The 20,910-nt window shown below is 32.7% G+C and overlaps 1 protein-coding gene across 16 annotated transcripts in view; it reads right to left on the minus strand.

Moving 5' to 3' along the window:
* Window positions 1-20,910, minus strand: part of KDM4C (lysine demethylase 4C) — a 469,399-nt gene that overhangs the window by 359,457 nt on the left and 89,032 nt on the right. For all 16 annotated transcript variants that reach the window (XR_001623634.2, XM_016424248.2, XM_007499560.3 and 13 more), the window contains 2 exons: window positions 14,626-14,819; window positions 1,701-1,750 (listed from right to left, as the gene is read on the minus strand). Coding sequence is in view for 15 of the 16 variants with exons in the window: in XM_016424248.2 (XP_016279734.1) it covers window positions 1,701-1,750; window positions 14,626-14,819 (244 nt within the window). In the remaining variant the exon portion in view is untranslated. The remainder of the gene's footprint in view (window positions 1-1,700; window positions 1,751-14,625; window positions 14,820-20,910) is intronic.

A 20,910-nucleotide genomic window follows, 5' to 3' on the forward strand; every position in this document is an offset into this window, starting at 1 on the left:
TGCCTAAGGACCCTATTATATCACCTAAAAGGGAAAATGAGACAAGTTCTATGAAAGATATAACAAAGAAATTAGTTAAAAAGTGGATCTCAAGCTTGGTACTTCAGAAAGTTTAAGTGCATGAGGGAAAAAAAGGAATACAATGGGGAAAAAAAGAATTTAGAACAAATCAGAGAACAAAAGATCACAACTGCCAGACAAGGAAAAAATGAAAAGAACAATGAAATTCTTTTTTTTCCAAATGCAGAGAAAAAAACTAACACAATTATATAGCACTTTAAGAGTTGTAAAATGGTTAAAGAAGTAGACTATATTACATATTGTACCTTTCTAAAGGAGATAAAGGAGATGTATGTATCATGGAAAATTTGATTCATAGTGGAAAACAGACTTTATAGAGGCATTTAAGGTTTTTATGAGTACAGTTAGGTCCATTTTACTTAGCTAGGGCTAAAGAGAACATAAGAAAGCCAAAATACCAAGAATGCCATTTTCCTATACCCATGGAAACCAAATGAGTGGTTGCCTGAAAAGTCACGTACAATGCATGAATTTGGTTACTTCAAATTCAGAAAAATCACACAAAAGAATATAAGCAAAGCATTAACATCTTAAATCAAAACTTTAAGAATAATTTTTAAAGGATAATCATAATAGGAAAGTTCCATAAATTCCAAATATTCCATAGTCCATAGGCTAGAAAACACCGTAACAGATCAAATATATAAAAGTACATCAATATAATGATTAAGCTCTTCAAACAGACAAAATAATGATCTTCATAATGCCTTTAAAATGGTTTTGTCCCTCACATTCTTATTTTCAATGTCTTGGAATATAAAATAGATTACTTTGGGAAATTAACATCACTTCTTAAGAGTGAAAACAAAATTTTACTTCTTGTTCCTTGAAGTAAAGTAGTTCTTGATGTTCATGGTAAAGATATACTTTGACTCTCTACTAGAATTAAAATCCCAAAACATGTGTAGTCAAGTAACACTTCAATAAAGCATCTTCATAAAACTTTCTTTTTTTAAAATAATAGTAATATTTAAATATATCATTTCTCCTTAAGACAGCATTCAACTCTTATCTTCTCAAAATACTGCTCCAGGAAAAAAAAAAAGCAAGAACCCTGCGAAAGGTCATCACAGACATTTTTTACAGAAATATGCATATGGTCCTCTGGAACATAAACTATCATTATTTTGTGTAAAGTCATACATGCATGATGTCCCCCTCATAGACTATAAACTCCTCAAGGGCAATTAGTACTATATTCCTCCAATAATGAGACATTTATAATTCATCTATTTTGATTCAGCTTTAAACATCAGTTCAAGCTTACACTGAACTACATTCAATGGATTCTAAGGGCACAGAAAAGTTTAATAATGAAAAAAAAATTTGTCATTGCCATGGCTCTGAATCAGGAAACTGTAGTCATATGATCACCCTGGGGCAAATGCAAGACAGCATGGATCCCCCAGTGGACAGATACTTCAATGAAATAGATATATTAATAAGATAAACTTTTTTAAAATGGTTATAAATTACTGTGACAGATAATAAAAAGTATTAAATGTATACTTTTTTTAATTAAACCATGATAAACTGGCAATCTATATAAAGTATTAAAAAGAAAAATCATTAATTTCTAAAAGAATTGTTTAGAAAAGAAAATTTTTAAATAATTTTACCTTGAGCTAGCCGTTCAAGTCGCTTTCCATGCTCTGGAGGTATGGCATACCTAAAAATTGCATAAATAAAATTTTTAAAGTTATAATTTTAAAAACACAGCTATAACTAGAACACAAATTTCAAATAACCAATTCAAAATAGAGGGAAAAGAGAAAGACTAAGGAGGAATTTTCCTTTGTTTCAAAGAAAACTCAATTTCATTAATAATTTAAAAAGGAATACATAACAATATAATTTATAGATTTATACGATTGATTGCCCACTTATCCAACATTAAGATTAGAATAGGTCACCATTCATAAGTTTCGGTAAAATGGTTCAAAAGAATATTTTTCATCTATTAATTGCCAGGTAAGATATAATGAAATTAAGTGGCATATGCAAACATTTTCTTATTAACATAATTATCAAGTAAATATAACAAAGATTGCCATTCTTAGAAGCCCCTTCCTTATGTATATTATTAAATTCACTTTTAAAGTAATAATTATATTTATTTACAACCCTTCTAAAATAAAAACACCATTTTATCCATTTGTAAAGATAATATGCTTTAAATTATTTTATTGTTTATTTATAAAATTATTTTTGAAAAATTTTCCCATAATATGAAAATAATACGTAAAATATTTTTACAATTAAAGCTTAAAAAATTAAAAATCCTAACCTTCCCAATTTAAAATGCTATTTCATTTTAGTTTTTCTGAGATTTAACAATCACTATATTTATTTGATCACATTTATAAGCACAAATATGGAAAATCATAAGATTATGGGATAAAATTAAGACATCCCTTTTATAAAGGAGGAAATGGAAGCCATGAGATTTATACAAGGTTCCATATTATATATACATACCAGAGTCAAAAATTTGTCTCCAAATACTCTGATTTCAAGACCAATACTCTTTCATATATACTATAGTGCCTTAGAACTTCTAATTAAATTTAATGTTTAATACTAAATTCAGGTATTCAATGCTTCTGAAAACATACTGCAAAACCTAACCGGACTCAGTAACACTAACCAATTAGATAAAAGTAAACTCAATTATATAATTTTAACTTGGAATCTCTGACTTTTGAAAATATGTACAAGTATTTCAATATAATTGACATCTTTTGTAACCATGCATTAATTCTGTACATTTAAAATACTGTTCTGGGAAAAATTCTGTAAGTTAACCAAACTTCCAAAGAGTGTCTATGAAGTGGGGGAGCAGGCAGAGAGATTAAAAAGCCCCTGTTTAAGGAACTGGCTTGGAGCACTATGAATTTAGGTGACACCCTCTGGGTCACATAGCCAGTATGATTCAGAGTCTGACCTCATATCTAGGTCTCTCTGGCTTCCAGACTGGTTTTTAATGCACTCCAGATGTTCTTAACCATTTTTTTATGATGGTCTCCTATGGCAATCTGAAAAAAATCTAGAAAACTCTGCTCGTTAATAATATTCTATTGCCTCCAATCATAATTTCAGGAAATGCTCATTTTCAGTTAGAAGTTAGTAAAAACATAAGGTTTTAATGATACATGTATAAGCCAGTGGAATTGCTTGTCGACTCCAGGAGGGGGAAGGAAGGAGGGGAAGAAAAAAACATGAATCATGTAACCATGGAAAAATAGTCTAATTTAATTAATTAAATAAATAAAATTTTAAGGGTTAAAAAAAAACAATGGGTTTTTTTATCCCCTTCCAAATTCATAGATCTTTCAACCCACACTCGAGTGACCTCAGTTTAAAAACATACACTACACGAAATTGCTTCAGTAAAACATATACTGTCATAATTTATGAAGGTGGAAATTAAACATTTAATTACATCTTTTCCTGTTTTCCATGGCCAAACAATATCACTGTGCCATGGTTGCTTGTTTGTTTTTTGCAAGTCAAATGCAAGTATTCATTAAATTTAAAAGTGGGACAAAATTTTATCTCTTTCCATATCTGGAATATAAAGGTGAAAATTAATGGTTAGATAATCATTTCATGAAATTATGTGGTCGCCAAATATTCATTATAGCTCAAGTCAGAAATGTATTTACAAATATTTATAAATAAAAAAGAAACAATAAAGAAGAGAAATGTGAGGGGGATAGAGACGTTATCTATCCTATCTCAAACAGGAAGGCTGGTAGTGAGTAACCACACAGCCTCCTCCAAGGTGAAAGCTAGTCTCTTAGGAATCTAGGAAAGTAGTCAGCCTTTCACTCACCCAACAAAGTAGTCCAGGAGTCAGAGTCTAAGTTGAAGCCGAGCTCCAGGCCCACAATCCCAAACTGTAGTCTCCAACAAAGCTCCCTAGAATTCTCTCCCCAATTAGAAGACTATCTCCAGAAGACAATCTCTTAAGACTATCTTCTCAAAGACCATCTGAGGCCATTATGGCTTGCTTTGATATTGATTTCTTGTCTCCTCCCCTCTTCAGAGGGGCCAATCACAGTTTCCAAATTGTCTAGTACTACCCAGGGGGCAGTGCCAGGGGGCAGTCACCTTCTGAAGGTCAAATTCTCATAAAAAATGTTCAGTTTCCTGATTCAACAGTTTCTGAGGGTGTGAATTCACTCTTAAAAGAATTCACAAGTTTCTGACTGATTGAATTTAAAAAAGGGTGGAGCTTTCCAAGTATCTTGCTGGTTTCTCACCTAGGACTAAGTAGGGTACTTCAATCTTTTGTTGATTAAATTTAAACGGTAGACAAAGGACAGTTAATTCTATTTTAATCTTCATAATCCAGTGAGGTACTTAAGTTAGTGTTAACTCAGGATAGACAACAAAGAATTCTCTTTCACAGGGAAGGGTCTACTTGATGGCTTCTTCAAAGTTTTCATGAGAGCTTCTCAAAAATTATTTGGAAAACCAGAAAAAGAACAATTCCCTTCATGCTATTATGTGTGTGTGTGTGTATACACATCCCTAAATTAGCCATCTATTTGATCATGCCAAGATGCAATGAAAGAACTTCAAAAGAATGCCATTGTTCTCTTCATAATTGTAGTCAGCATATCATATCCTTGTTAAGAATATGTCTATTCATCTATATGTTTCTTCTTGCAATATATTGTAAATGGCACGATCATAACAGCATCAGTAAGATGAAATTAAAACTAAATCAGTGTCTATAATCATGAGCTGAAAGCAATATACAAAATTCCATAAAAGGAATCAATCAAATTAGCAACAGGAATTCAGGCTCAGCCCAAAGAAAAATAGAAAGCTGAAAAGGATCAAGGTACAGACTAATAAGAAATAATAGTAAAACATGAAACTGAGGGACCTCTAGGTGGCTCGGTGGATTGAGAACCAGGCCTAAGTCCCAGGTTCAAATCTGAATTCAGACACTTCCTAGCTGTGTAATCCTGGGCAAGTTACTTAAACCCCTTTGCCTAGCCCCTCTTATCAGTTGTCTGCCTTGGAACCAATACACAATATTGATTCTAAGAGGGAAGGTAGGGCATTTAAAAATGAATAAATAAATGAAAACAAATGAAACAAGATTAAAAAAAAAAACTTCAAATTTTAATCACCATTAGATACCTAATAATAATCAATCCAACAACCAAGTACTTCAATAGTCTCTGTGGATAAAAAAGCAAAAATGAAATAGCACATGCCCTCTGGACAATTACCATGTATCAGGAAAGACTACATGTACATAAATAAGAACAAACAAAATAATATAAGACAAATATATGTGGCAGCTAGGTGGCACAGAGCATCATGGTGGTCCACTGCATAGAGTGCTGGGCTTGTAGCCAGAAACACTCTTCTTCCTGAGTTCAAGTATAGTCTCAGACACTACAAGCTATGTGAACACAGGCACATCATGATTCAATTTGTTTCAGTTTCCTGATCTGCAAAATGAGCTAAAGAAATAAATGCCATACAACTCCAGTATTTTTGCCAAGGAAACCCCAAATGAAGTCATAAAGAGTCAGGAATGACTGAAAAATAACTAAAAAACAACAAAAATATATAAGTAGCATCAAGGGGGACCAGGAAAAAATTCATATACATGATGGCACATGAAGAAAGGGGGCAAAAAGGAACAAGATTCTCAAGAGTAAAATCCAAACAATTGGGACAACCACAGCATTGCTACAAATAGGACAAAGGTGTGATCTTGGCGAAGAGTAACAATAAATAAAGTCACTCTGGAAGGGCTGTGAAGGGAAGGAAGTGGATTCATGAATAATTTAGGAAAGTGAGTTGGGACAATAGGGAGGCACTGGTATGGTATGTACTGAGTAGATAGAGTAATATGATCACTTGCATTATTTAAGAGAATATAATATGGACATTTATTTGTAGAATGGCTTGTCATATGCTTAGACCAGCGTTGGTGAAGTATTGGCACATATGCTGAGTCAGCACTCAGGGAGCTTCTCCTCCCCCCCTCTCCACAGTGCCTAAGGACATTTTTGGATGTCCCACCCCCTCGGTCCAGCACCCCAAAGAAAGGACTTCCTCCCTCCACTCTCTGGAATAATGCAGAGGACTGTAAATTTTAAAACTATTCCACCCTAATCAGACCATTCTTTAGAAGATCTGATTTAGCTATTTCCTAATCAGTAAAAATGGAGATACTTGGAATAACAGAATCAGGTCTTGGAAACTCTACATTTCTCTTCCCTTCTTAGTTTAACAAAATTTGGAAGGTCTGCATCAAACTCAAGATTTAATTATCTAAGGAAATGGCCTTCAACAGACATGTGCAGAAAAAAGGACAAACCCCTGGGCTGTCCTAAGTCAAACTAAGCTATCATTGGTACAGATGAGATGCGGAAAAGTGATGTAAAACTGTCTATATAAGGCACGGCACTTCCTCTCTCCTCCTCTTTCCCCAAAGAGAGAATTCTGGCTGGTAGCATGCTAAGCATTCCGACATCTTGGAGTGTTGGTGGTGTCTTTCTAATATTTCAGTTAAAACTACCTAGGCATAAAAAGAGTTCACAGAGATATTCCTCACTATAATTTTACTATGTATTTCTCCTCTAAAATTTTGCCTTTGGTATATTTAGACTCTATGTTATTTGGTGCATATTTACTAGTGTAAACCTTAAAATTTCTTAAGACTTATAAATGTTGGAAATTTCACCATTGGGAAATTTCATACTTGAAGAATTTTCTACTGATAGTCTATTGGAATGTGAACCCCATTGGCATGGGAGGTTCCTTCTCCTCCCTACTTAAGATTACTTTAGGACAGAAACCTTTTGCTGAACAATGGAAAGGGCTTTGACCTATGCTTAAGCATAGAACAGGAAGTTCTTTGAGTCATGATTGATTTTGGAATTGATACAATAAAGATACTTGGAATGACAGAACCAGGTCTTGGAACTTCCAATCTCCACCCTGCTCAGGGTAACAGGATTTAGGAAGGGCTACAGCAAGGGATCAAGATTTAATTATTTGAGAATATGACCTTCAACAGACATGTGCAAAGCCACAGACCTCTGGGCGGTCCTGGGTTAAGCTAGAGCCACCATTGGCACAGGGAAGACATGGACAGTGATTGGTAGATGTGAGAACTGAGGGGAGGGAACTTGGATGGTTTCCTTAAAGATAGCGGGGTCTGAGGACTAGGGTGGTTGGAGAGTTTTTGCTGTGAGAGGTTGTGCTCTGAGAAACTTGCTCTGAAGAAGGCTGGAGGTGGAGGCCTCTGAGACTGTTTCTCCATTTTGGTCACGTGAGTGATAGGTCTTTTTTCTTTGCCTCAGCTATCTAAGGGCTTGGGCCTTTTGGCTCAGCCTAAACAGAGGGGGTATTTAAGCCCTATTTCTCTCTCTCTCTCTCTCTCTCTCTCTCTCTCTCTCTCTCTCTCTCTCTCTCTCTCTCTCTCTCTCTCTCTCTCTCTCATACCTTTCTTCCTCCTTTTTGTAATTTAACTCCATAAAAGGTTGACTGCTGACTTGAGTTTTCATTAAGGAATTACATAGCTGAATTCCTTGGCGACCTTAAATTAATATATATCAGTCTTTTAAAGTGATTTCCATGTCACACTAGGTCTTGTTACTGATTGATGATCAACAGTGCCTTTAAGCACAATGTAACTTTGCCAATTATCTACTTGTATCTATGACTACTATACCTTTATCAGAAATCATTAGTGGTTGTGCCTGGTTTTTTTTAGTATAGCTGAAGCCAAGCATTTTATCCAACTCTTCATTTTAAATTAATTTGCATTATTTGAATAGTAATGTATCATTGTGCTTCTTGTAAGCAACATATTATATATTCTGTTTTCCAATACATTCCTCAGTACTCTTTCAAACTGTGGGTGAAATAATTCTACTCATATTCATAATGATTAATAAGTTTGTCTTTCTCAACATCCTTTCATCTACAATTTTTTCCTTCTTCCTCATATTTTGTTTACAAATAAAAATAAGGGCCTACAAAGGTATGTGTCTAACATTCAAAATCTTTAAATGAAAATGTGTTACCTTTTTTCATCCTCCCTTTACTCCATGGACATAATCCTGGATTGTCTTAATTCTCCATTCATTTTTAATTCTCTTCCCTTCTCTAAAGGAAATTTCCCTTGAAAGTTCCTTATTCTCCCTCCCTCTCATTTCCCTTTTCAATTTAGTGTACTTCTTTACTGTGATATTTCTATGTAGTGGCAACATGTGTACATACATATTTTTTTTTCAAATTTACCTTGTCAAAATCAGAGGAAAATGAAGTTCATGGGATGTCCACTCACCCCATTCCTTATTCAAGTTTAAATACTCTTCATTTTACTCACTTCTACTATAAGATAAAAATTTTCTTTTCCTTCTTCCTCCTCTGATCTCTATTATCATTATCTATTCTTTCCATTTCTATCTTCTCTTAAGATCATTAAAACAAAAATAAAGCCTGGTATCTCAGTCAGATCTACCTTTTTCTACAATCTTTTAAGGTATTATGGTACCAAAAACACATCAATTTCTAATGCCCATTTTGGCAAGAATAAAATTCATTGCCACTTGGTTTCATCCATTTGAACAAATGAGTGCATCACTGTTTTTCTCTTGGTTCCTGTGTTTCAGTTACAAAAAATCTGCTCCCCCAAACCTTTCTATAAGGAACATTTGCAAATCTTTTTCACTGAAGGCTGCTTTTACACCTATCAAAAAGTGTGCTCTGAACTCTCAACGTCTTTAAATTGTCAATTTCCCAGTCTGTGGATTAGGGAGGAAATATAACATGATTTCTGAGATTCTAATATCTAATATTATAATTATCAATCCTACTCCATCCATGTCAGTATTGTTTTATTTGTTTCATTTTTTCCAAATAATCAGTCTTTGGATTTGTATCAAATATTGCTTATGAGTTTTCTGTATGCCTCATTCTGATTTTCTGGGCACTTTTTTCAGTAAAGGTTGCCTCTATTTGTTCTAAAGTAAAAGGTTGATGATTATTTAAGCAAATTCAGATGGGAATCACAAAAAAGAGCACTTTGGTATCTTATTTCCCATTGTTTTGATATTTCATTTTAAATTCAATATTTTCTTCCAGGTACTTTTTTTGGCTATATAAATATTTCTAAGTATAACAATTTTTAAATATTATCGGCAAAAAAAAACTTATTTTTCTCTCATGGAAAAAAAATTTGCTCTAAGAAGAACTTCGGCTATAAAACATGAATTTTTATACATTATATTTATGCCAACAATAATTTGTAATGGCTTCTGTAATATGTTTTAACCAAGACCAGACTCACAAATCTTTTATTTTAAGCCTTTTTACTGGTCATTAATTTAGTATAATGTTCTTAATGAATCCATTTCACTTCTAAAAACAGTTACGCTGTAGACCTGATGTGTTGAATATCAAATTAGAAACAATAATCAAATAGAAGATAAACTTAGTGTTAGGGGGATGTTTTTTACTGTAAGGATGATTTTATGGTTGTGACCTAATCTAAGTTAATTTTGGTCACCAGGGAATATCCCAAATAAAATACCCAAGTCAGCTGGAAATTTATGGTGATTTTAATTAATATAGAGGAAAGGAATTAAGGAGAAGGAAGTGGGAAAGGATATAGGATTTCTCCCGCCAGGCCTGTGCCAGGGGAAGTTCAAAGTCCTCCACAACGAGGTCAAAGTCCTCCACCACGAGGTCTCTAATGATTAGTGGCTTTCTAAGAGGGTAGTGTTTGGAAGGTAAAGGAGAAAGAATCAGCCTAAACTCCAATAGAGCTCAGTAAGATGCCTCACCTAAACTAGGCTTACTCAGCTTCTCCCAGTATAGTATGAAGGAAAACTCACCAACAAACCAGACAATAGTTGCCACCACGTCAAGATGCTGGAATGCTTACGCTCAGCAAGCTGCCGCCAGCTACCTCTCCACCTCCAAAGAGGCCAGAGAGAGGAAGTGAAGCAAAATATATAGATGGTTTTACATCACTTTCTTGCATCTCACCTGTACCAACGGTAGCTTAAGCTTGACTTAGGACAGCCCAGGGGTTTGTCAACTGTTTCTGATTTGTCATTTGCTAGCACATGTCTATCATAGGCCATCCTCCTAAATACTTAATCCTTAAGTATGGGTGTAGACATTCCTGATTTTGTTAGACTAAGTAGGGTGGAGTAATCTAAAGTTCACATTACTAATAGATTATTTTTAGTACTACCCATTACTGATTAATAATAATGGTAACATAATTGTGTATAGCTTTACAAATTAAAAATATTTCTTCTATTACTTTATGATGCAACTGATTAAAATATTATCTTCATTTTAAAAATAAAAAATTCAATGAGATTGTGACTTGCCCATGATCAAATAACCTATGTGGAAATGGGTTTATAACTAAATTTTAAAATAATAAATACAGTACACTTTCCATTACAAACTAACATTTAAAAGCAAAGTTAAAAAAAAGTAATTGTTTTCCATAAGAGAGGATCATGAAAAATAAAATAAGTAATACTGATTACATAAAATGTAAGTTTTTCCAGAAACAAATACAAAGAACTTAAAATGAAAAAAAATTTGGAAACAAAAGGAAAAATTGTGGCAAATCTTCAGATTTGGAAAAAAAAACAGTTAGGATAAATATATATAAAAAAAAACATACAGATATTATATATATATGGTATGTGTATATATGTCATTGATTCAAACTTATAAAGACAAGAGACATTACCTGATAGGAAAACTAAGGATATGAATAGGAAGTTCTTTAAAAAAAAGAAATTCAAAGTATCGACATCCACTGGAAAAAGTTTCCAAATAATAATCATAACAAATCTTAAAACTTCAAGATATATCCATTAGATTAAGAATAACTAATGTTATTAAGAAATACAGGAAAACAGACAGAATAACTGCACTGTTAGTGGAGTTATAAATTGGCTCAAACATTCTGGAAAGGAAGTTGAAACTCAAGAGAAATTAAATTATGCATATTCTTTGACATAACACGACTAGACCTATTATCCACAAAGAGATCCAAAACATCAAAAATGATAGATATAGACCCAGAAATGTAGATATATAAGATAAGAATTACAGATATGTAGAATCGTTTTAAAAGTTATATGTTGGGGGGCATCTTGAGAGCCAGGCCTAGAGATGGGAGGTCGTAGGTTCAAATCTGGCCTCAAACACTTCCTAGCTGTGTGACACTGGGCAAGTCAGTTGACCCCCCCCCCCCCCCATTGCCTAGTCCTTCCACCATTCTGCCGTGGAACCAATACACAGTATTGATTCCAAGACCGAAGGTAAGCACTTTAAAAAAAAATTTTTAAGGCATGTTAAATTCATTAGATATGTTTAAAGATAATACAAGTTGAACATCATGAATCTCTAATTTCAGGTAAAATTTTTTTTGTTCTACTACACATAATATGCCCAGAATCTTAAGTGTTTCAATGTCAATATAATAATATTTTTTAACAAGTGTTAAATCAAAATTTCTAAAGTAATGAAAAATTTGTATTTATAGCACTAAAGTATGAACCAAAGTTTTTTGAACCTGAAATAAAATAATTATTTTTGAAATTTCGCATTATCTCTAGACTCAGAAGAATCAATTCAACTCCCACCTCTTATATTTACAATTATACTAGATACAAATTAGATATCCATCTTCTTAGAAATAGTGAAACACACTTTGTACATGATTAAAATGGAAAGGATAAATATTCCCCAATAAACAAATGATCAAAATGAGTCACTATCAAGAGAGGCAATCCAGGAAACTGACAGCTATTTCTAAAAATCCTTCAAACCATTAATTATTATTAAAATGCAAACTAAAGCAACACTGAGAGTCATCAGACTGTGACTGTGAGATGATGAAAAATAACTACTGGAAGACTGCAAGAAGAAAGGCATATTTAATGCACTAATGATTGTGCAGTTGTGAACTGGTCTTGCTCTTCTGAAAAATAACTTGGAATCATATTCCAGAAGTCATTAAGCTGCAATTCCTTTGTCCCAAGCAATACTTCATTTGTAAGTCTCTATCTAGAGATCAAAGAAAGAGGAAAAGTACCTACATATAAAAAATTATTTACATTTGGTTATAGGAAGAAAATAGAAACAATAGTGGTGACTAGGAAGAGCAAATAGGTGAACAAATTATGGCATGAGAAAGAAATGGAATTATTATTTCATAACAATTCATGATGGAAGGTACCATTTCAGAGAAAGATAGAGAAAACTTGGAATGAAATGATTCAATGATTAGTGAACAGAAACAAGAAACCAGTTTCAAGAAAGAACAATATGATGAAAAACAACTATGAACGCTTATCAAGAAAATGAGCAAAAACATTTACACATGATCCTAACTACTATTGGCCTAAAATGTGGAATATGATATACCTTCAAATGTGGTCACAGTGGGAATTTTTTTTTTTTGCATGGCTATATATTTGTTATATGGGATATGTTTTGCTATTTTGATTTTCAATCAGGATGAGAGGAAGCTGGAGATGGGGAGAGCGGGGAGGAGGGAAAAAGAAGAGGGAGAGAAAGAAGGAGAGACATGGGAAGAGATGGGAGGGTGCCAGAATACATATGAATTTGGATAGGACAGCTTTAAATAAATACAGGTATTCCCTTTCAAATCATGTGAATTAGGGGCACAACTTATCCACAATTAGGGAAATCTGCATGAATTTTTTTGTATTCTCGTACAAAAAAAATTAATTTTCTTTCATGGAGTATCTACATAATCTATTTGAGTCAAATATTTGGTAATAGGCTATATAATTTCTAAACTTTTTCTGTGTTATCTGCTGATTATAAAAAAAGAAAGCTTTATATATGAACTCCATTTCAGGTAAAATCCTCTTCTATTCTACTATATATGTGTATATTTATATATAAATATATGTAAATGTATATTTTATCTGGCTTTTAAATTTTTCAAAAAATAAATTTATAAATATGAAGAAAAATTATGAAAATTATATATGTTTTTCAAAGCATGGGAAGAATTAAATTTACTGGTAGAGAACCAAGCACAATCTGGAAAATATACAATATAGAAGCAAAATGTAAATTATAGCAAAAAAGAAGGATGTTGTATATTTGAAAAAATTTTAAAGACAAAAAATTGAAAAGTTTGTTCTTTAAATAAGCCCATGTAAATGAAAAGAACAATAAAACAATAAAAAACATGAAAGTATGACTAAGGATGGGCACAAACAAAGGATAGGGAAAAAATACCTTCCCTCTTCATTACAGAAAAGTGTGACTATTGAATGAACCAAGAAGACTTTTCAATAGCTTGGTTAGTTTTATTGACTTCTTTCCTTCTTTTTACTCTTCATTATATGAAATGGCATTATTTCTGCTGTTATAATAGTGCATGTTTAAAGTGTATACTACTTTCTATTTTTCTCTATTTTCTGTAAATTGAAAGGCTAAATGAAATTTTTTTAAATGGGAAGAGATATATTATTTTCTACCTAAAAGGATTTGGGTTTATAAGGTCAGTGGTAAGGAGTCATTCTCAGAATACAGTATTAATTTTAACAGTATTGGAGACAATATATAAATTTGTATTTCTGTTAGCCCTATTTGTTCGATGGGAAAACAAATGAAACAAAGCTTAAGTTTTAGGTTTTTTTTTTCTATTCATTGTGCTTAAAGGGCTCATTTTCCTCAGCATTCATTTTTAACCTGGCATATAGATTCAAATAATGAACGCAGGAGAGAAGGAAGAGGTTGTTGTTAGCCACTAAATTCCCAACTTCCAATCAATTATATTGCTTCCCTCACCTTAGTCATGTAATCAATCATGTCATCCTCAACCCCATGCTGTTGCATGTTCTATTCTGTTCTTTATACTGTAAAAATGGAGATTTGAACCCCAGACTTTAATTCCCAGAAGTCCTTGGTAGTTCCCAGAATTCCCTAAAATCACATCTGAGGTCCTCACCTGGGCCGAGAACAAAATGGCTATTTAAACTGACTGTACTGCCTTACTTGCTCTCTTTTAGCTTCAGCTTCTAAGCTCACACAGGCAAGATGTAAGGCTGTGAATGGGCTCTGTGCCTAGGTATGTGCTTTCTTATTTTGTATTTTCTTTATTTCTTCATTCTAATAATCCTTAATAAACCTCTAAAAATATAATAATTTTAGTAGAGAAACTAATTTAATTTTAACAATACAGCCCTTAAAAAATGATTTAACCCTTAATTGCAAGATCTCTAATATAAATAGAGGCAAAGCACTGACCCTTCTAAATAACAGGTTCTATGTCCTATTAATAAAATGTTAGCTTCCTTAGAGAGAACATATCTCAATTTATCCTTTGTAGACTTTTTACTCACAATAATGGGCAAAATAAGAGCACCTGTAGCTCAGGGTTGATGTGAGAGGATTAAATGAATTAACATATGTAAAAAGCTTTGAAAACATTAGAGCATTATACTACTACTACTAATTATCATGAAAAATGTTTAAACTTGCCAAGATTTGGGTTCTCCAAAGTGAAGATAATTAATGCTGTATAGGTCCATATCTTCAGTGTGCCATGCAAATGTAGTTTTCCACATACCAAAATAGAGATAGGGGGTATTTACACCCTCAATAGAAATACCACACTCTTCTCCAACAACATCCAATATGGTATTCAAGTGAGCAATGTTCCATTCATCCACACCCTGGAAAAAAGAGGAAAACAAAAAAATCAATAAACTAATAAATATAAAAATAATCAAAATTAAATCAAGAAATTTATAATATACAAATGTGTTGTTAAAATAATAATCTAAATCAGAATCCACATAATAAATGGGTACATACAAATTAGGTAGAGCTTTCTGAACAATTTTTCAACCATCATAGAAATGAAACTAATCAAAGGAAAACCACTAGAATAGTGAAAGGAATAAAGACCGTGTAATATAAGAACTAGTTCAGAGACCTAGGCAGCTTTAGTTTGGGAAGTTCTTTCAAGAAATGGAGAAGGGGAAGAAAAAGTAATGAAAAATATCTTTAGGTTTATAAAGAAGGGATTGAACTTGTTCTAATTCACTTCTGGTTGCAGAGATACAGTGGGTGGAAATTTTTAGAGAATCAAATATCTGTAAATGGAAAGAAAAAATTCCTTTAACAATTGTCCAAAGATATAAGCAGGCTCAAGAAGTAGCTTCCTCTCAGTTCATACAGAGATGTGATAATCATTTGATGGGGATATCGTAGAAGAGATACTTACTTAAACTGAATTTGGTGGAGCAAATGGGAGCTCAGTGGATTGAGAGTCAGCTCCAGACAAGGAAAGTCCTGGATTCAAATCTACCCTCATTCATTTCCTAACTATTTGACCTTGAGCAAATCACTTATAACCCCAATTTTCTAGCCCTTACCATTCTTCTACCTTGGAACTGATACTTAGTATCAAATTCTAAATAAATTTTAAATTCCAAAAATTCTAAAAGAGAAGATAAGACTTGCTTGGTTTGTTTTGTTTTTTTTTTTCACTAAATATATAAACTGCAAATGGTGACTAAAACTATATTTCTGAGATTCTGAGTTGTTAATCCAATTTTTGTATATGTTCTTTATGATTACAGTCTTGACATACAATTAATGAAAACCAGATTGAAGTCATGTTGGACATCAGCAGCTTGATATATCAAGAAAATATTTTTATCTTCCATCCCTCTTCCCTCATCACAAAACCCCAAATTTTATTTTCACCATATTATACCCAGAGTCTTAGACATTCTATAGACATTAACTTACCATTGCTATAAACATCAATTCTTACAGTTTTATCAATCCATTAAATGTCATTATTAAGCACTGACTGCCCTGGGGCCACAAATATAATAAAGGTAAGGTTTTAACTTTCATGGAACTAATAATCTACTTTACCCTTTTGGAAATAAGAAAAGTCATTCATAACAACATCTGGAAAACTTATAAATGAAAAGAGCATTTTAAAAACTTCAGTGAAATTCAATCAAAATGAGTATGAGAAGAACTAACAAGTCAATCTAGCTGGCAACTTAGTAGAAAGAATGTTGAGTGGGCAGATGAAGCAATCACAGTGTAATTTATTATGACTATATGATCTATAGTGCGGGGAGAAGGAACATTTTAAAATATTTAGAAATTTTACAAATAAAAAATTTCTTATACTAAACTGGAGAATCTAAGTTCAAGTACTTTTTTAAAACAAAGGGGAAGAAGCTTCAAATAGTTCCATCTGTGTGACCCTAGGTAAGTCACTTAACCTCAATTGCCTAACCTTTGCCACTCTACCATCTTAGAATTGATACTAAAAAAAGGTCTTACTTTTTTTTAATGAAGAGAAAGATAATCTTTAAATCAGACTTGACCATGATAAAACACTACTAAATGATGTTAAATTCATAGCCAATTTGCAAATTACTAAAAACTATCTGGTTAAAGAAATGTGAAAATGGCAAATTTAAAATTTCGCTGGGGGGCAGTAGTAGTACTTTAAATAATGCCACAGCTATATGAGGGCAATTATTGGCAATACAGTTAATGAAGTCCTATTTAAATTGAGTTAACTAAAAGTTCCAGAGCATATAATTTAATTCCAGAATCCTTTTAACTTCCTGATCAATCAGTAAATTAAGTTTGAAAATAACAATGTCAATGATTCAGAAACTGGCCATTGTACATACTATTCTAGTCATGAATCTAAGACCCAACTAAACATATATTAGAAAAACAAAGTTATTCCATCAAGTCATACAAAAATAATTATTTCATTTTATTTACAGTGATGCGATCTCCAAAAACCAAGCCAATCAGACATCAGGAGCTCTGCATTCTAATAACATAATTCAATTTAAAAGGTATTCCTGAAATCACAATTCTGTAGTAGTAAATGAAAGGCATATTACATGGATTATTTTTAGATGGATTTTTTTGAACTCTTGCAACTATAATCTTAAGTGATTCCTTCCAAGATTAATCAATTTCAGAAAAACTGCAGTTCCATTGCTGGGTACTGGTAATTTTTGGAGTAGTATTGGCTGATACCTGAATCTATTTTTATTTCAAGAGAAATACAAGCAATAATTATATCAAAATGGGATGTTAAAATTTAGGGGCTTTAGCACAATACCTGAAACATGGTTGGTGCTTCAATAAATTTTTATAGATTCAATAACTTAGTGAGATATAATGCTTGAATACACCATAGAGATGAACCATCAAACTGAAACATTTTGTTTTACATACAGATAAGGAAAATGGTGACTAAGTTAAGTGACTTCGAAAATATCACAAACAGAGCAAAAGATTCATTTTAAGATAATTTATGATCATGAAGAGATGCATCATGCCAAGACAAGATAAAGTTGATATTGGAGTCAAGAAGAACTGGATTCAAGTTATGCCTCAAACATATATTGGCTATGTGATTCTCACAAAAAAAAAAAAAATCACTTCACCTCTCAATGTTCTATTTGTGCTCTCTTTTGGAACCTCATGTTGTCCCAAAGGTTGAATCATCATCTCAATGCATTTTAGTCAGAGGTGCAGACACTTCAATCCCACAAAACCAGCTATTACATGTTTCACTACATGTGCCAGAGATATTTCAAACATTTCCCAAAAAAATTCACTCCTTATACAAACTTCACTATTTATGTCAAAAGGATAGATCACTTTTTAAGTCCCCCAGGATGATGATTTGGGCATAATGACTAAATTCTCACTCTACCTTACTCCCAAATATACCAGTTAGCAATCTTATTTTTACCTCATTATTATCTATATCTGTTCTATAAACATTTAATCTGCATCTACATGTATAACAGAGATCTGAAAAGAACTCTCAGTATAGAGATCATATCTACACACATCTCCCCAATTTAAATATAGACACATCTTTGTAACCTATCTGCAATCTTAGAACCTAGGACACAATTTGGCACAAAAGAGGTGCTTAATAAAATATACGTAACCTGAATGATCATTCTTAGGGACAGTGAAGAATCCACACTACCACTTGATTCTATACCAAAAGATTCTAGTTCTTTTAAGGGGACAACAGATTTTCAAGGAATTCTCTATTACTTACAATTAAATATAAATTCAGTTTTCCTGCTGCTTGCTTTAATGTGATCACTCTCAATGATTTTTACATATGCATTAACAAATTACTTAATCTAATTTCTTGTACTTGTAAAATCATACAAAACATTTTCATATTATCCTCAAAAGGCAATAAAAAATTTTAAGTAAAAAAATTATACTTCAATTTGCACTCAGAGTTTATCAGTTCTCTCTCTGAAGGTAGACAGCATTTTTTCATCACAAGTCCTTTGGAACTGTCTTGGGTAATTGTATTGATCTGAGATGGCAAGTCTTTAATAGTTGATCATCATTAAAAATGACTTTAACTGTGCACAATGATCAGCAAATTCTTCTCATTTCAACTTTCATCAGTTCATTGTGGATCTTGCCATGTTTTTCTGAAACTACACCCTCATTATGCACATCATAATCTTCTGCAACAACTTTTTCAGTCATTCCCTAATTGATAACTACTATAAAAGGGCTGCTATACTTATTTTTGCAGATGTATTCTGATCTCTTTTTGATACAGACCTAGTGTTGCTATTTCAGGGTGAAGAGCTATGCACAGTTTTAAAGCCCTTTGGACATAGATCCAAATTGTTTTCTAGAATGGTTGGACGGGTTCAATATTTTACCAACAGTTAATTAGTGTATATATTTTCCCTCATTCCCTCCAGCTAAACAATATGAATGCAATGGAATGACATTTTGTAGTAAGACATTCATAGGAACCTGGAAGACTTGAATGAATTAATGTTGAATGAAGAAAGCAGATTTAAGAAAATAATTCATACAGTGTTTAAAACATTATAAAGAAAAACTCTGAAAGACTTAAGAATTATAAAGTAATCCCAACTTCAGAATACCAATGGTGAAGCTTATTTCCCATACAAAGGCATAATGAATTAGACATACATCTTCATACATAAGGAATGTGGAATCAATTTGAGTGTCTTTTAAAAAGGTGATAGGATTGTAAGAGGGTGATTGAGGAACAGTGGAGTCCAGGAGAATTTTTCCACCCTAAACACTGTCTTCGTAGTGATCCCTGTTTTAAAAAAAAAAGTATCAACAAGTAAAGCAAATAAGCAGTCATTATGCCCCTTTTTGTACCAGGCAATGATCAACTAGGAGTTGATAAGAGTAAGGAAGCATGTCAATCATTTCCTGACAAAGATCGTTGCTAAACTCACAGTTGGACATATGTGAGGATATCTCTTGTATGATTATGCTTACTTCTTTAAAAGTTGTTTTCCTTCTTAATATGTAGGAGGTGTGGAGAGCAATAAGGTTGTCGGTCCCCTTCCCACCCACACCGCAAAAAACAAAGAGTCATTTAAACATACAGAAAAGAACTAAAGTTTAGAAGGTAAAAGACATACTGGACAACCTTGAAATTAATGAATTAAATTTATGCTTTATTTTTAAAAAGCAAGTTATACATAGATATTAACATTTTGATATGTAATCATTTTCCATTGTATTATGCATTTGGAAATATTTACGGTTCATTAAAATAAAAAACACTTTTAAAATGAAATAAGTAAGAAAAAAATGAAAATTTTAAAATTAAATGTAAAGAATGAATGTCCTTTGATCCAGCAACACCACTACTAGGTTTGTATCCCAAAGATATTTTTTTAAATGGGAAAAAGAGGGGGCAGCTGGGTAGCTCAGTGGATTGAGAACCAGGCCTGGAGATGGAAGGTCCTAGGTTCAAATCTGGCCTCAGACACGTCCTAGCTGTGTGACCCTGGGCAAGTCACTTGACCCCCATTGCCTAGCCCTTACCACTCTTCTGCCTTGGAACCAATAGACAGTATTGACTCTAAGACGTAAGGTAAGGGCTTAAAAAAAATAAAGTGGGAAAAACATATGTTTGTACAAAAATATTCATGGCTGTGCTTTTTGTGGTGGCAAAAAAAATTGGAAAATGAGGGGATGTCCCTCGATTGAGGAATGGCTGAACAAATTGTGGTATATGATGGTGATGGAATACTATTAGGCTATAAGGAATGGTGAATTATTTGATTTCTATAAGTCCTGGAAGGACTTACATGAAGTGATGAAGAGTGAAATGAGCAGAACATTGTACACAAAGACTGAAACATTGTGGGATGATCAAATGTATTAGACTTTGCTACTAGCAGCAATGCAATGATCCAACAATCCTGAGGGACTTAAGAGAAAGAATGCTATCCACATCTAGAGAATGAACTGTGGGAGTAGAAATGCAGAAGATTTATCACTTGTTTATATGGGTAAATGATTTGGGGGGTTGGTTTTAAAAGATTACTCTTTTCCACAAATGAATAATAAAGAAATGGTTTTAAGTGATAATACACATATATCCCAGTGGAATTGCTTGTCAGTTCCAAGGGAGAAGAGGGAAAAGGGGAGGGAGAGAACATGAATCATGTAACCATGGAAAAAATATTTTAAAAATAAAATTAAGATAAAAAAAACTTATTTGAAGTTATCAGAAAAAATTTAAATGTAAAATAACCTCCACAATATCCTTAATATATTAAACATAATATACTTTTCAAAATGGTTCAAAATTTTCACATGACATGGTGAACATTATAACATTACTTTTCTGTCTTAAAAACAAATATGTTTTAAGGCTAAATTAACCTTTTCTTAGTTTGATTTTGTGAAATGAGAACGTCAGAAAACACACATTTC

Source organism: Monodelphis domestica, chromosome 7, assembly GCF_027887165.1.
Source record: "Monodelphis domestica isolate mMonDom1 chromosome 7, mMonDom1.pri, whole genome shotgun sequence".
In the NCBI taxonomy this organism is placed as follows: Eukaryota; Metazoa; Chordata; class Mammalia; order Didelphimorphia; family Didelphidae; genus Monodelphis; species Monodelphis domestica.